Here is a 16480-nt window from a genome sequence, read left to right as displayed (position 1 = left end):
ATGAGTTATGTCTAAGGCCGGTTATGGACTTGCTTCATTGCAGAAAAAAATCCAAGTGAGTCAAAGATCAAGACTTGTCTTCTGATGCGCATTGTCATGTCGTTCTGTTGCTTATCACAATACTTGCCCAGCCAGGAAGTATTAATTGGGTCCTACCCCAGGAGGAGCCACAACTGAGCTCACAGATGCCCAGCCTGCCATAAAATGTCTATTCACACTATATCTTTTCACAAAAGTATCAAAGAAGACTTACGCTGCTAGATGTGTGAATGTGAAGTTCATTAAGGCATCACCTTCTGAGGTAGTGTGATGCTACTTCTTCAAAGGAGACCCCCTAGATTTTCCACTGTAATAAGGGAAGGTGTCTCAGTCCTTTATTTTGAAAGCCTACAGTGGGCATGTATAATAAGGCCAACGTGTCTATAGTTTAATCCTTCTCTCATATAGTGTAAAGAGTCAGTGGAGTGCTGCAAGGCACCCCTGTCGCACGCTTCCACCCCACCGACGCCAGATGGCGCTGATTCAATTTGCACTGCCCTTTGATGGACCGCAGGCACTGTTGGAATGCCAGAACCTGGATTAGAACCCCAGGAGTAACTGTGAAGCACTAGATATTGAGCCGCAGGGAATGAGGATAAGGATATGCCACCGCCCAGAATGAATGGGATTGCATCTCTGAGGTGCACATTTTCTAAAGTTTCTCAAGGAATCTCTCAACAATCTGGAGCGGTCACAACAAAGTTTGAGTATGTCCCGGGTTGTAGTGTTATTTAAATCCACTGATGCATTAGCCTGTCATTGGTCTTTGGTCTGTGTCACTGTTATTTCACACTTGTCTGGCTGTCCTGCTGTTGTCTTGGAAAACAGAGGAGGATGAAAAATGCCTTCACGCAATATGTGCTCTCCGTATAAAAAAAAAAGAAGTGCTCGCTGAGTGAGACAGAAATTAGGCTATACTGTATTTTGTCATTGTGCCAGCACGAACCCCCACTGTGTGTTTCTTCATTAACACTTGTATGTTGTATTCTGATGGCTGTGTTTGTAATTTGTATGGTTGCCCGGTCTGTTCTGTTTTGAGATGAGCTGATGTTTATTTTTTTGTCCCCAGGTGATGGCTCAGCAGGCGGGAGCGGGGCGCCGGTACGTTCGGGCATTTGTGAGTGGATTCTTCGTGGCGGTGCCAGTCACTGTCACTGTTTTGGATCGCTTTGCCTACGTAGCGCGGGTAGAGGGGGCTTCAATGCAGGTTGGGCACATTCCGCACCTTCTTAACCTTCTTTATTTCTAAGTTAATGGAGGTTGTTGATTCAAGAGAAGGCATGCCTTCACCTTTTCAGTACAGCAGTATGTACACACTCAGTGGCCACTTTATTAGGTATACCTGCCTGTTAACAAAAATCGCCAAACAGTGCTTCACATGTCTCCGACTCAATATATAAAACATGCAAGCATGGTCAAGAGGTTTAGTTGTTGTTCGACCCAGCATAAGAATGGGGGAAATGTATGATCTGTGCAACTTTGACCGGGGTGTGGTTGTTAGGAGCAGACAAGGTCTCATCTTAAAATCAGCTGACCAGCATCTCAGAAACAGCTGACCTCCTCGGACTTTAACATGCTACAGTCTCAAGAGTTCTCAGAGAATGTGCTATTTACAAAAAATAAATAAAAATAAATAGCAGGCTAACTCTCTGGAGGAAGACACCTTATTCATGCTGACAAAAATGCCACAAATACTCAAATAACCAGTTTTTACAACGGTGATGTGCAGAAGGGAATCTCTGAATGTACAACACGTCGAACCTTGAAGTGGATGGGCTACAATATCAGAAGACCATGCCAGGGTCCACTCCTGTCAGCTAAGAGGAGCTAGGACATCAGTGGGCATGTGAAAACCAAATTGGACAGTTGGAAGATTGGAAGAATGTCACCTAGTCTCACAAATCTTGAGTTATGCTGCGACATGCAGATGGTAGAGAAATAATTTGGTGTGAAATGCATGGACCTATCCTGCCTTGTGTCAATGGTGCAGGCTAGTGGGGAATGTTTTCTTGGCACACATTAGGCCCGTTAATACTATATGAGCATCATTTGAATACCACAGAGTACCTGATCATTATTGCTAGCCATGTGCACCCTTTATGGCACGAAATCGACCTGTTTTCCAAATGGGATACTTCCAGCAGGACATTGCGCCGTGTCACAGAACACGCATACTGTTATGCTGGTTTCACTTCAGTTTACTCCAATGGCCTGCACCGTCACCAGATCACAATCTTATAGTCACCTTTGGGATGTGCTGAGGGAGGCTCGCAGCATGAATGTATTGCTGGTTCTTAAGGAATTGTTGAACATGCCATGGAGAATTCAGGCTGTTCTGGAGGCAAAAGACAGGTTCTACCTGTTACTGGAGAGTTACCTAATAAACTGGCCACTGACCGTATATAGGATTACTCAGATTTAGAAACCATACAAAATCACACATTGTTGGCTCGGGTTGAAACTTGTGGTCATTAGCTTAAATACATTTCCCTCACATCTTTGCTCACATTAAAGGTACTTATGAAAACACGTGCCTTGCAAACGCATTGACACTGCCTGCATGCCTTCTGGGCTACATCCTCTTCACATGAATATTCAAAATTATTTCTGCTATCAAACAGAGTACTCACATATACAATTGGCTACACTGGCATTAAAGGTAGTCTAACAAGGAACCAGTAACTGTTGGTTACACCTCATTGTTGGATGCCCTTTCAAAGGGGAATGGAAATGCATTCTTTTTTTGCAATGCTTTTTATTGACAGTAGTAGTCAGAGGGGAGAAACAGAGTTAAAGTGTGGAGATGGGTATTGAACCGTGGTTTCCGGCAGGGAGCCCCATCTGTGCATGGGGACGGGAGTGTTTAGGCTGGGCAATGGCTCCGCATTCACAGCTAGGTTTAATTGGAAACGTTTGGTCAAGGCAGATTTAAATGTCAGGGCATAGTTCTCGTTATGTACCAACTCGTTATTTACCAAGCATTTAACATTACAGATAGTTTTCCAAAAATATATTGGGAAGTGTAACAAGGAATTACTTTGGCCATTTTACTGCATAGTGAATCAATACGTTTGAATATTGAATTAAAGGCTGTTTACATGGTTGGAGTTTCTCTTTTTCTATGAAGTTCTGTTGACCGACAGGTGCCTCGCTTTCTCTCGTCGCTTACAAGAATGTGATGGTTTAAACTAGAATCTTTAAAAAAAAACCTGCATAGCCTTGCCTCAGGCATGCAGTGCTCGCACGATACAATTGTTGACCAGACAATCTTACTTGATCAAGCTTTCCTTGTCTCCAGTGTTGTTTTCCATTTTTCTGAATTCTGGGGTGCTTTCAAGCTAGAAAGATATACGCTTTTGAAACAATACAGCATGTAATATGAGAAAATATGACTGAAAGTTAAAATAATAAAGTATCCAGCTGTAACAGAAATTCTGCGGCTGGCAGCACTCGTAGGGATATTTATTTTTGGCAGACAGATAAGAGATATTCTGTCAATTACCCTGGCAAGTGTGAAATGGCTTGTACACATCCTGTTTAATGAATCATTCTGCCTGTGTCATGTCACCCGCCGCTTGGAGTGGGACTTCGTCACACACTTGCTCTTCGATAAAGTGACACAAACTTAGTTGTATGAATAAATGATTTTGGGGGAGGGGATTTCATGGACTCTCATGGACAATAGAGTTGCTCTTATGGTTGCTGGAGAATCGTGTGGCGTTAACCACTGAGAATGAAACGGTATATTCAGGCCTGTTTTTGGATTGACAGTGTAGATCTGATCATATAATTCTCGCTGGGTTCTGTTCTGTGTGCAGGAAATCGTGTGACATTGAATGGTATAAGCCTATCTGAACAGTCCCCCCCCTTGATATACCCTGTATTATACTGTAGAGATTTTGTACGTCTTCCTGAAGGGATGTGTCATCCTGGCATCGACACTTCTGAAACCAGGGGGGGTTTATTTTGCACCCACACGCGGAGGTTCTCTGAAGGCTTTGGCAGCCTCTTCCAAGGGTGTCCGTAAAGGTTTCCAGGGATGATTATTTTTAGCCCACTGAAATCTATCTTGTGGTGGTGGTGGTGGTGGTGACTGATGGTTTTCCGACTTGTTGACCGAATGTTTGTTTAGTACACTGCTCGGTTAGAGAACTGCTGTGTGCGTTGGGGGGGGTGGGGGGGGATGTGCTCTGTTGAAAATCACCTCTTGGACAAGAGACTCCGAAGCAGATCACGGGGAAGAAAAAAAGTCTAGGCCGGCGGTGCTGAGGCACCGGAGTATCTCTGATGCAGTGTGAATGTAGACGTCTCCATGACATGGTTCAGGGGGACAAGCAGGAGCAGCCCCGTACAATCCAGTGGGCTTACTGTCAATGTCCCCTCTGATTGATTTGGGTTACTAAGCAAAGGACTGTTGTCCTGAGCAGAAAGGGGAGGGTTCATCCGCATTGATACCGGGATGTAAACAGCACCTCGTCGTCCAGTTCCAGAAGCACATCAAGAATCCTACAGCCCAGTCTCACGGTTTAGTCGTCTCCGATGAGGGCAACTTGCCTAGAAATTGGCACACGTCAACAAGATCCGTGTCATTGGATTGGTCAAAATATTTCAGACTGTTGTCTGTTCCCTAAATGCACGCCATCTCTGATGAATAAAATGTTGATAAGAGTACCGCACTGTTTATGGGGATCATTATGACTAGTGCAAACACTTTTTAATAACGGATCCATCGCAGATCAGACTTGCAAAGACTTGGCTGCCTATAATGCATTCCCCCATTTCACGCTTCAGCACCGTTCCCCCACTCATTGCACAACCAGACCCTACAGTCTCGCATCAGTATTCAGGATTGGTCCGGACGATAGAGGAATACATGTTTGTAGTTGAAGTCTAAGTAAGTGTTGATGGAATCTCCTGATGTCCTGGGGACCTGGACAAGCGTTGAATACAGAAGTCCATCTGGTTTACAGTCACAGAAGTAAAGTTGTACATGACCTGGATGGCACACAGAATCCGTGAACGCAGATCTGTGTAGTTTTCTCTTGCGCTATCTTTATTGGACTTGCTCAAACAATGAATTCAGGACTTGGTTATGTTGAGGCAAACATGCAGGACCTTGGCAGACTAGGGGGGTGTTGTTAGTGTTATTTTTTATTCTATTTGTTTTTTCTGTGGAATTAGAAACCGGTTGAATTGTGTTTGGAAGACCTCTGGTGATGATTTCACGACAGCATTCAATGACTCGATTCAACAATGAAATTGTTGTGACACTTGGAGACATTTTAATATGACAATCGGAGGTATGCTGGTGAAGTCTGCACAGCTCCTCCCCCCAATCCTTTGGTTAGTGGGCAGCAATGGACATAGAACAGAATACAGACTGCTGGGAAGAGAGAGAAGTGCGTGTATAATCATGCAGGGAGAGGCTGTTATCTAAATGAGTTCTTCAAATGACTACTATACTGTTACTTCACCATTAGACCGAGCCTTAGTGTTTATTTATGTACTCCCTGGGAATACTCACACGATTGTTTGACCCATGTTTTTAATGTGAAATGGTAACACTCATGCCTCATCTTTATCTCATGAAATACGCATCACAATAAGTATAGTATAGAAAAATACTTTAAATAGTATAACAAAACAGTGTGTTACATGACCACATCAGTTGTGTTACATGACCACATCAGTTGTGTTACATGACCACAACAGTAATCTTATTTTTTATTTATTTTTCTCAAAATAGAAATTATACATTGTACTTAAAGTATTCAGCGTCCAGTAGTATAGAAACAGTTGGGTTCAACAGTCGGCAAAAATTAATGAAAAGTGACTGAAAGCCACATTCACTCTGCTTTTGGTATAGTGGAAATGTAAGTGAATATAAAACATTTAAAAGGTGTTTACTTCGCTGGCTTCTGCCTAATCTTCACATAGGTGATTGAAGTGTATATACTGCTGCTAACACTGGGCCTCAAGTGTCTCCAGTTACGGAGCCTCGGTCTCTCTCATGAAGTTCAGGTACTTTCTGCGTGCTCTCGCAGTGTTTTCTCTTCCCCCGGAGAATATACAGTCAGAAGTAATGACATGTACAGGACAGGAATGACAAGTACAGACTCCAAAAAGCAAACCTCTGGGAATCCGATGTGCCGTTTTGTTGTCACACCGTTTGTCTGTCATCAAACGTATCACATCTCATTCAACTAAACACCAGGTCTGGACCAACCCGATGTGTAAACCAACCCCAACGCATGATGCAAATAACAGAGGTTCTGTGTCAGAATTTGCAGAACTGAATCAGTGAGCGAATGCATGGCTCGATGGGGGAGCGGGTGCATTGCGTTGATGGCCCCTGGGCGTGGGAAGGTGCAGGGCTCTGTGGCTGTGCTTCTGTAGTGTCTGTCCCTTTAATGTGAGGATGGATGCTCTAGGCGAAACGTCACACGTGGAGATTCCATGGAGATTTGGGTGACATGTTATGAAGCGCGTGAGGATGAGCGCCGAGCGGGGCCGCGCCTCACTCTGTTGCGTTGTGGTTAGGGTTCCTAGTGCCGGAACACTATGATTCATCTGTCACACAGCCCTAACTCCCACAGACGAAGAGGTAGAGTTGATGACATGATTATAGCCAACATTTTGTCCTACTGAATATGGCCTACTTTATGTATTCCCATGCCACTATGGTTTAATATTAACCATCTTCAGATTACAGGAGGCCCTGGTATGATTAGCCCCTGTTTTAACAGTTGACCTGAGACAGGCCCATGAAACTCATGACCGTGTGGTATAATATAAACAATTATTGGAGATGAAGCGTTGTTATCAGCTCTTAGGCTTCACAGAACCTTGTGCAGTAGGCTACCAGTGGCCACAAGGTCTTCACACATTTGCCTTGTTCTCTCCGGCGTGGAGCCTTGGAGACTTCAAAGCACCTCTCCATTGTTCCAACTACATTATATAGGCCTCCCTTCTGTCCAACTGTGATCAGGCTAGAATGGAAACCCACCAAACGGCCTATTGGGTTTGTTCCAGTACCTGCTATCGAATGAGGCCGAAATATCCAGCCTGGTTCCAGGCCGTGGGCAAATGGAATTGAAATGGGAACCGTGGTATTCACTGCCCAGCACAGCCCTGCAGTGGAAAAACACCATTAGATATAGCCTTTTTTAACAGGCTGTTATTTACTGATGTGTGCTGATGCCTGAGGCAGCTATTTTAGACTCTGTGTTTAATTGAAGTTTTACTGTATTTCCCTTGATACTGCGTTGCTCAACGTAAAGAAAATCCACCAATTTACCCCGCTCTCCCCTAATCTGACATTTAATATGGTTGAGTAACCCCTTCCACTTCGAATGATTTACATTTTGAAAGGTATGACCTTTCAGGTTTGGGTACAGCACTACTCAGTTTTTCACTCACATCTGTCAGTGTGAATCAGCAGGCACAGGAGGATTTAGACAGAATCAGGCACAGTATGGGATGAGGATGCCACTTCTTTTTACTGGGAACAATAAGTCACTCTGAGATGTATACGTCACTCTGGGGTGTACGCGTCACTCTGGGGTGTACGCGTCACTCTGGGGTGTACGTGTCACTCTGGGGTGTACGCGTCACTCTGGGGTGTACGCGTCACTCTGGGGTGTACGCGTCACTCTGGGGTGTACGCGTCACTCTGGGGTGTATACGTCACTCTTTCTTTTTGTTTAGTCCGTTCTTTGACCTCTGATTCCGTACTCCTATTCAGGAAGGCACTAATGACAATGTTGCTTGTTTTCCCTGATTCCCATGTTTTTTCTGGTGACTCACCTGTGTGTGTCGGTTTGTGCTCAGCCCTCCCTGAACCCCGAAGGGAACGTGACCGGGTCTGATGTGGTGCTGCTGAACCGCTGGAGTGTGAGGAACTATCAAGTACGACGAGGTGACATTGTGTCAGTCCTGTGAGTAACCATGTTTTTTAACCACTTCAACCATTGTTTGTTGTTAATCGAACAGGTATGTAATTAAGTGGGCTGCATCTTTGGTACCCGTGATGTAGCTGTGCTCCTGTTGTGCTTAAAACAAATGGAAGGATTTTTGTGTTTTGTCCCCAAAGCCTTGGGATGTACACAATCCATTTTTACTGTATATTGACATGGAAACCACATATTTCCCGCCCATTCAAAATGTTTCTCATCTCCATTTATCCTGATATATTCAGCTGACCTTTTCCGTCATTGAGGAGACTGTCCCTAGATAGACTGATATGATGAGTGCTCCGGGCTCCAGCCATGGCACAATACACCAGCAGATCAGGGGGATGAAGGGCAGGCAGCCCATCAGTTTATGAGTTGTGCTGAGTGCCATCCTCTCCAAGCTGTTCTCCTAATCAACCCTTGTCCATGTCACTAGATGACTTGTACCATCTTCTCTCACCCTGCAATCAGTCCCCCACTCACCTGCCTGAGGAGCCCAGAGCTCCTGCTAACCACTGCTTTACCTCTGCTACATTCAATCTCTCACTCTCTCTCATTCTCACTCAAACTCTCTCACTCTCTCTCTCATTCTCACTCAAACTCACTCTCACTCTCTCTCATTCTCACTCAAACTCACTCTCACTCTCTCTCATTCTCACTCAAACTCACTCTCACTCTCTCTCATTCTCACTCAAACTCACTCTCTCTCATTCTCACTCAAACTCACTCTCACTCTCTCTCATTCTCACTCAAACTCTCACTCTCTTTTTCACTCACACTCTCACTCTCTCTCTCACTTACTTACACTCTTTCACTTGCTGACTCCATCACACCCCCCTCACTGACTCCCGAACACTCTCACACTGTCTTTCACTCGCACGCTCACTCATTCACTGACTCACTCGCTCACTTATTTGCACCCTCACTCACCCGCAGTCTCCCTCTCTGCTTGTGGGCTGGGACTGTCTGCTTGTGGGCTGGGACTGTCTGCTTGTGGGCTGGGACTGTCTGCTTGTGGGCTGGGACTGTCTGCTTGTGGGCTGGGACTGTCTGCTTGTGGACCGGGACTGTCTGCTTGTGGACCGGGACTGTCTGCTTGTGGACCGGGACTGTCTGCTTGTGGACCGGGACTGTCTGCTTGTGGACCGGGACTGTCTGCTTGTGGACCGGGACTGTCTGCTTGTGGCTGGCTGAGTAGGGCCCTCTACTCCCTTCCAGTTCTCCTGTGCCCTTTTGAAAGTCGAGGACCTGTTGTCCCCATTGGCTCCGCGGTCGTGTCTGAGGTGGGGTGCGTGTAAAAGGGGGAGTAACAGGGAGGGACAAAGAGGGGGTGGGGGGGTGGGGGGGGTTGGGGAACAGGGAGGGGAGTTGGCGATGGGGACCGCAGGCGATTAGCAAGTCTCCAATTAGAGAGCCACACGGCCACGTTCCACGTCAAGGCTCCCTGCCTCCACACACTCTTTGTTCTAAAGCACCGTGGGAAGCCAAACGTGGCCCTGGCTGCTAATGACAAAGAATGAGTCCCAAACGGCCATTCATTCCCTCTGTAGTGCACTCCGTTTGACCGGGGCCCCTAGGGCGAAACCGGTGTTTTATGTAGGAAAAAGGGTGTCATTTGGAATGCAGTCAAAATCTTAGCAGAATTGTCTCTTCCTCTTTCTTGTCTCCCCCCCTCCCCCCCATCCCTCTTCGTAGCCTCAGAGTCCCTGGATACATCCCAGACTACTTATCGTACTCTGTGTTTTTAAGATGGCTTTTGAAACATTACTGTTTGATAATACAGCTGTCTGATGCTTTGATGGGATTGAGGTTTGATGTTGTTTGAGGCAGAAGAGGAAGAGGTCATGAATAGCAGTCATGGAGGTAGGGTCAAGTAGTATACAACTGCCTGATGGGTAATTTATGTTTGTCGGCTGGACTGGGTTCGACAACACCCTGGTAAATCTTTCCAACCTCTGTGTCATTTAGAGGTTTTGGTTGTATTGTATCAGTTCCACAAGGATATCCATATACCATCTGTCAATCTATGTGTTCTTTAGTAAGTACAGTAGGTATGTGATGGGGCTGAAGGGGAAATAAATACATTATAGAAAATGTATTAAATGTAGCTAATTGCTATGGGATTTGATGTGTCCTGTCAATTGCGTGTGCTGTGATTTGTTTTTCCCGGAGAGATACTGAGACAGTCAGGCAAAATCCCTCTTCAGTAATTACCCCAAGATGGCAGCCTCTGCCTGCCTTCCTTCCCCTGCAGGGGACATGTTTTGGTGATCATGTGAACAAGATGTTTAGCCATTATCGAGCACTATTTGTGGCAGAGAGAGAGGTCGTTTTGGAGAAAGAGGGAAGAAGAGAAGAGGTAAAGAGAAGGATTGGTAGAAGGAAAGTGCACAAACACAGAATACTAATTTATTCTCACAGTGGGTTAGGCCACCGTTTGGATCTTATATGGGAGACTAATTAAATAGTAACCATGTTAGCATAGTCATTGGGAAGTGGCTGTGTGTGTGTGTGTGTGTGTGTGTGTGATTGCAATGTAGAGACATACACTGTAGGAATATATAATTCACCTCCATTGACCTGGAATACCCATTCTAGTAATAATTCTTACACTGCTGAGCATTTTCAGACTTGTTCACAATGTTACTGTTGTATACCAGCTGAGGGTCACCATGGAGACGCAGCCAGTAAGCAGCAGGTTACTGAGGTAATAAAGGAGGTGTGTTTGTGTGTGTGTGTGTGTGTGTGTGTGTGTGTGTGCGCATTTGGGTTTATCTGGCCCTTTACCAGGACTCAAACAAACTTGCAATATCCTAATCTTTGTTTATTATATTAGGACTAAGATTTGCATATCCACCTATTTAAAAGCGTGCGATGGTGGATGTGTTTTCTAAAGCAATTATTAGAACATGTGAACTAGGTCTGTATCGACCGCCTTGGTCGAGCAAAAAGCTTCTTTCTCATCTGCCAAAGAATCTCACTGTGCTGCAATGTATTTACATTTTAAATGGGATGTTGGTCTACTGCTATGGAAAGACAGCCTGGTTCCCTATTGAAATGGTACTCATTTTAAAAGCAAAATGTTCAAGGGAATATTATGCTCTATAGAGTCATTTTATATTTTCAGTATACTTCTCATTTTGCCGGTCGTGGTAGTAGATGAGGAAAATGGTTATGTCGCCGTGTTCATAAGTGCAAATATTGTATGAAAAACTATCCACAGTATTGGGTATTTGTCATGCTTTCAGTTCAGACCATTGCAAAGCTGATAGATTTTTTTGTTCTTGCTGTGAACATCACCATTTGGTGCAGAACAGCTCTGGAAACAGATTTCTACAAAACGTCGTCTTCTTGCAGAGGGAGAGAAATGCTTCTCTCCAGGTTATGAATAGGTGTCATTACAGATGAATAAATTCCCTTTTCTGTCATTGTTTGTTTGTTTATGACAAGGTTTAACAATTACCATTTTGGTACATGATGAGAAAAACAAAGGCATTGCAAGTTTTAACGTGAAAGTTTGACGTGAAAGTTTTTCCCCTTCTAAAAGTATATGAATATTCATGGGTTGCACAGCTGCTATGTAAACCTTCAAATGCTTCAAGTCTCCATTCTCTGTAGTTTCTTCTCTTCCTGTCGCATGTCTTTGAAGTGTGGATGCCAGGAAGAAGAAAACAGCATCCCTCCGTTTGGGTGGACTGTATTGAGTCTGTGTAATTAGCATCAACAGAATCCAGTTCAGTTACAGCTCACAGAACTCCGGTACATCCCGGCTTTGTTGAGCTGTGTTTTAGCCAGCCATGACCAAAGCCCATTGTTTTGGGATTGGGTTTGCAAAATAAGAAGGGGGGTTGAAGGCACGAAAAGGCCTTCAGAGATGTTTAATATAGGAGACTCTGGGCTGACAATCTCCTCTCTGCAGACATGTTACTCAGGGAACAGAGAATGCAGTCAGTTGCGGTGGGAGTTCCTTCCTGGAAACAGGACCAGGGAGCTGATTGGCCTGGACACAATTCCATGAGCCATTAGGTGCCCGTGGAAACAAACCCTGGACCACACACACTAGGACAGGGATGCCCGGGTGCAGTCAGTCAGTCTATTTATAAATCCCTTTTTCCATCTGCAGTTGTCACAAAGTGCTTTTACTAAACACCCGGCCTGAAACCCCAAGGAACAAGTAACAACAGTGTTGAAGCACAGTGGCTAAGAAAAACTCCTTAAGACGGGCCAAAATATAGGAGGAAACCTAGAGAGGAACCAGACTCTGGCATGTGACCAGTCCTCTTCTGGCTCTGCCAGTACAGGTTGTAATAATTAATAAATGCATGTGGGGTTGGGGGGGGGGGGGGGGGTCAGCAGAGTGGCAGCTGAAATTGTCAGGTATCATCTTGATCTGGAGGACTTTGGACAGTGGCAGCAACGAGTCTTTAGAGCCTGGTACTCGGGAGGTCTGGGCCAAGACCTCGTGTCCTCCTAAGGAAAATGTAGAGAGCGTACTCCTTAGAATTACAAGGATTTATAGTGGAGAAGGAGAACTGAGCCTACTCCTCCAGCACAATAATATAGACGTGTAAGACCTTGGGGCTGAGATGGGGGTACAAGGGAGGAGACTGGGAGGATGCGAGGTGAGGGGAGTGTGGGGGTGAGAGGGAAGGCATGGGGGGTGGAGGAGAGAAGAGGAGAGAGGTAGGCATGCGTGAGAGAGGGTGAGGCATGGGAGGGAGGGAGAAGAGAGGAGTGGATGAGAGTTCAGGGTAGGAGAAAAGTGAGGGGGTGGATGGGAGGTTGGGGGAGTAAAGGAGAGGTAGGACGGGTGGTCAGGGGGAGGAGAGGAGGAGAACGGGAAGGAGTGGAGACGGGAGGGGTGAAAGGTCAGGGGAAGAGTGGAGCGAAGTGACGGTTTTGGTAGGGGAGGGAAGAGCACAGCTTCTGGGAGGTGGCTTCAGTTTGTATCCTATCTAGCACGTGTTTGCGGATGTTTTGACATGTCTGTTCCACTTCCCCACTGGTCGCTGGCCATTTCTTTCATTTGTGTAAGTTCACCAGGACGGTAATGGCCTCGGTTAAAAGCCAGTAATCGTCCTCTGACCTAGGATTGCCTCCCTGTAAAACCGCCGGCACAAACACATGAACACGTGCACACAAGTCTCTGTCTGTGTGCACACACTCAGGAACTAAGATAGTACTCCGTGCACAGACACCTGCATACACACATGCACTTCATTTTGTGTTCATCCATTCAGGTTTCCACCAACCCACTCAGAGGTAGCCCTTTCTTTCAACATAACAACCGACCGAATTAGTAGTAAATGAATGCCCTGGGAAATGTAATCACTCTGCTAATACAGTATCTTCTCGGCTTAAAGATTTATGGTCCTGCTGTACGCCAAATAGCTGGTAAATATCCTGCATGCATAGTTAGCAAGGTGAAACAAGGACAGGAGGCATTCTCTTCTATAACAATGACCCTGATGTCACCTCTTTCATTTAGCCTGGAGAAAGCTTTCTCTTCTGTGGCGCTGTCACCATTATAAAAACACATATGTTTTAATGAAATTCTCCACACTGTTGTCAGTACTCACTCAATACGTCCACTATATGTTTCTTTCTCTCGTTCTGTGAAAAAGATTGCACTCCGGTGAATGAACTGACATTACACATGTCACAGGTCATCATCCGCTTTTTAGGGTCAACTGCCTGATGGAGAACTACTATGTGAAAGGATTGATGTGAAGTTAAGTTCCTTCAATACCTTACACTTTATAGGCCAGACCTCCCCGCCACAATGGGTCTGTGTGTCATTTCAACACGTTTTGTTGGACGTGTAAATTCTTAGCCGCGGTTCAGTGGTTAAGTGGGTTAGAACATTCGGGCAAAACCAGGGACTGTGGCTTTGATTCGTGCATACCGAGAATCTACTGACTGCCAGTGTGTGTTTTGCTTGATTAGATTAGCCAATTAGCATAATGTACGCCATGGCAACAGCTAGTCTTCCTGGGGTCCGACTCATAACGGAAAAAATGCTACAAACAGACGTTACAATTTACATACATTAACAGAAGTGTAGGTGGATTTGGATTACATTTCCATTTTAATTATTCATCAGATAATCTTCCGGAGCGACATACAGTTAATGCATTAATCTGAAGATGTCTAGGTGGGACAACCACATCATAGTTGCAGGATGTACAATTTGCATGCGTTTATTTACTTCTCACGGGCCGTGGGAGTTTTATAAATGTATTAGGTTTCAGATATTTTGGAAGGATGGACAGGGACTAGTGTATGGAGGCTCATGTCAGGACGGAGAAGGTCTTTGGCTGGCCCGAGCGGGAGGTTATGAAGGTTGATATGTTTTAGGAGGTTTTTACAACTATGTTAACGTACTGTACTCTGCTGTGTTGTCAGGGCTGACCAGCCAGTTGTTGCTGCATGTCAGCTATATGTCTGTAGCATGCAGTTCAGTGGTTGGCATCCTCACGGTCCCTGTAGTAGAGTCGATTCTCAGCAGTCATTTCAAGGACGTGGACATCTCAAACTGCTGGCAGACAACAGTTGTAATTCTTCGGGTTCATCCTGCTTCTTCCTTTTGGAGAGCAAATTATGATTCTATATGAAGAATTGTTCCAAGAAGTTTTCTTTTTTTCTGCCAGGTTGCACTTCTAATTCATGCATGTATTGAGCTCTGAAACTAATTTTCGCTAAATCTCTATCTTGCGGCCACACTAATTAAATAGGCCCATAGAGGTAAACGCATTTTTCTCTCAATTAATTATACGTCAGGATTCAGTACAGCTACTAGTATAGAGAATGTTTTGGGAAACCTATAGGCTATATCAAAAAAAATTATTCACATCCTTTTAACAGATTGACCTTCCAATTTTAATACCGTTCCTGAATCTTTCCTCCCCACCTCAGCCTCACCACACCTCGACCTCAGCACCACACCTCTACCTCAGCCTTCCCCCCACCTCAGCCCCACACCTCTACCTCAGCCCCACACCTCTACCTCAGCCCCACACCTCTACCTCTGCCCCACACCTCTACCTCAGCCCTCCCCCCACCTCAGCCCCACACCTCTACCTCAGCCCCACACCTCTACCTCAGCACCACACCTCTACCTCAGCCCTCCCCCCACCTCAGCACCACACCTCTACCTCACCTCAACCTCTCTGTCTGTTTCACATCCACTCTGTCTCACAGGGACTCCGCTTGCTTCTCCGTTGCACAATCCGTTGTGATGAATGAATGCCTGCACTTCTGGTCGATTACTACGTTTAAATAGGTCGCCTTGAACTCGGGTGTGCCTCCAAAAAGTTGATTGGGGTAAAATTCTGCAGTCAACAACAGCAGAGAATGGCCAAGAGCCCTTTAGTCCTTTAGTGGTTGAATGTGTCAACATGAGGTATGAAGGGGGAGATCTGGAGCAGGCCAGCGTAATGAGAACCTCCTGAGAGAGGGAGGTGCAGCCGACAGATTGAAGCAGGGTGGCTTGGGTGGAATGAGCTATGGGTTTGGTGTTCAGTTCATCAAACATGCAGCCAGTATATCTACAGTGATGCATGTCATAGTGCCAGTTATAGGATTGTGCTGTAAATCAGAATGTATTTATGATAACATACATTTTAAAGAGAAAAGATTCCTGGGCGAGCTTCTAGGGTTTCATCGCACTGAAAACCTTCAAAGAAACTGTTTTTAATGGTTTCCTGCAAGGAGCTTTTGGAGAGTTTTTCGGGTTGATTTTTGTGGGGGTATGGTCTTCAAATACTTCTATGAACAAACACTAAAAGGAGTTCTTCGGAATACACTTTTCCCTGAAGAGTTTATCGGGGTTCCCACACAATTCCATGAAGAATCCCTGAAGGATCCTTGTGTGGGTGTTTGGGTGGGGGAGGGATTGGATTCAGCGGGATTGGGCATCGATAGCAGTTATTAATGGAATGTGGAGAATACCTGCTTGGCTGTTGTTTTGTTTTCAGCTTAATTTATTTCTGTCATCGCTGGTTCCTTGCCTTGTGTTCATTTCTCTGCTCTTCTCCTGATGATTTTCCTGATGTTTCTGTTCAGAAGCTGCCTTCACACGGAGACATGGTGGTTGAGAAGAAGAACCAGTTGGTCTCCAGGCACAAATTATGTTGCTCATTACATGGGAGCGCTGTCATCCGCCCCAGCGGGTACTTTGCTTATGCAGCTAGGAGATATTCCTCCCATTCAGCCCACCGTGTAATTGTACAAACATCAAAGCTGCTTTCCTGGCATTCACATCTATCAGCAGGCATGCAATGAAATGGGAATTACCTTGACGTGAAATATTCCCTCATTTCTCCATTTAACTGAAGCAGCAGCAGCTTGGAAGCAGCCTGCCCACAGTGAGTGAGCTGAGCGCAGTGGGCAGGTTACTCACTTGACACATTGAGGGCATGATAAAAGCTTTAAGTTAAAATTGGGCTCTGGATGGAAGGAAATTGGTGTTTCAAATGCCACAGGGACAG

At 45.3% G+C, this 16480-nt stretch overlaps 1 protein-coding gene across 10 annotated transcripts in view; it reads left to right on the top strand.

Moving 5' to 3' along the window:
* Positions 1–16480, top strand: part of immp2l (inner mitochondrial membrane peptidase subunit 2) — a 128633-nt gene that overhangs the window by 6858 nt on the left and 105295 nt on the right. For 7 of the 10 annotated variants that reach the window (XM_010883215.5, XM_010883220.5, XM_010883217.5 and 4 more), the window contains exons 2-3: positions 1109–1246; positions 7870–7976. In XM_010883215.5, coding sequence (XP_010881517.3) covers positions 1112–1246; positions 7870–7976 — 242 coding nt within the window. In that variant the 5' untranslated portion in view covers positions 1109–1111. Of the gene's footprint in view, positions 1–587; positions 747–1108; positions 1247–7869; positions 7977–16480 lie in introns of those variants that run through there. The other 3 variants (XM_010883218.5, XM_010883219.4, XM_020040354.3) reach the window with 2 other exon arrangements.

This window comes from Esox lucius, chromosome 19 (assembly GCF_011004845.1).
Source record: "Esox lucius isolate fEsoLuc1 chromosome 19, fEsoLuc1.pri, whole genome shotgun sequence".
NCBI lineage: Eukaryota > Metazoa > Chordata > Actinopteri > Esociformes > Esocidae > Esox > Esox lucius.
Note: the sequence above shows the minus strand (reverse complement) of the source record. Positions and strands in the feature narration are given on the sequence as shown.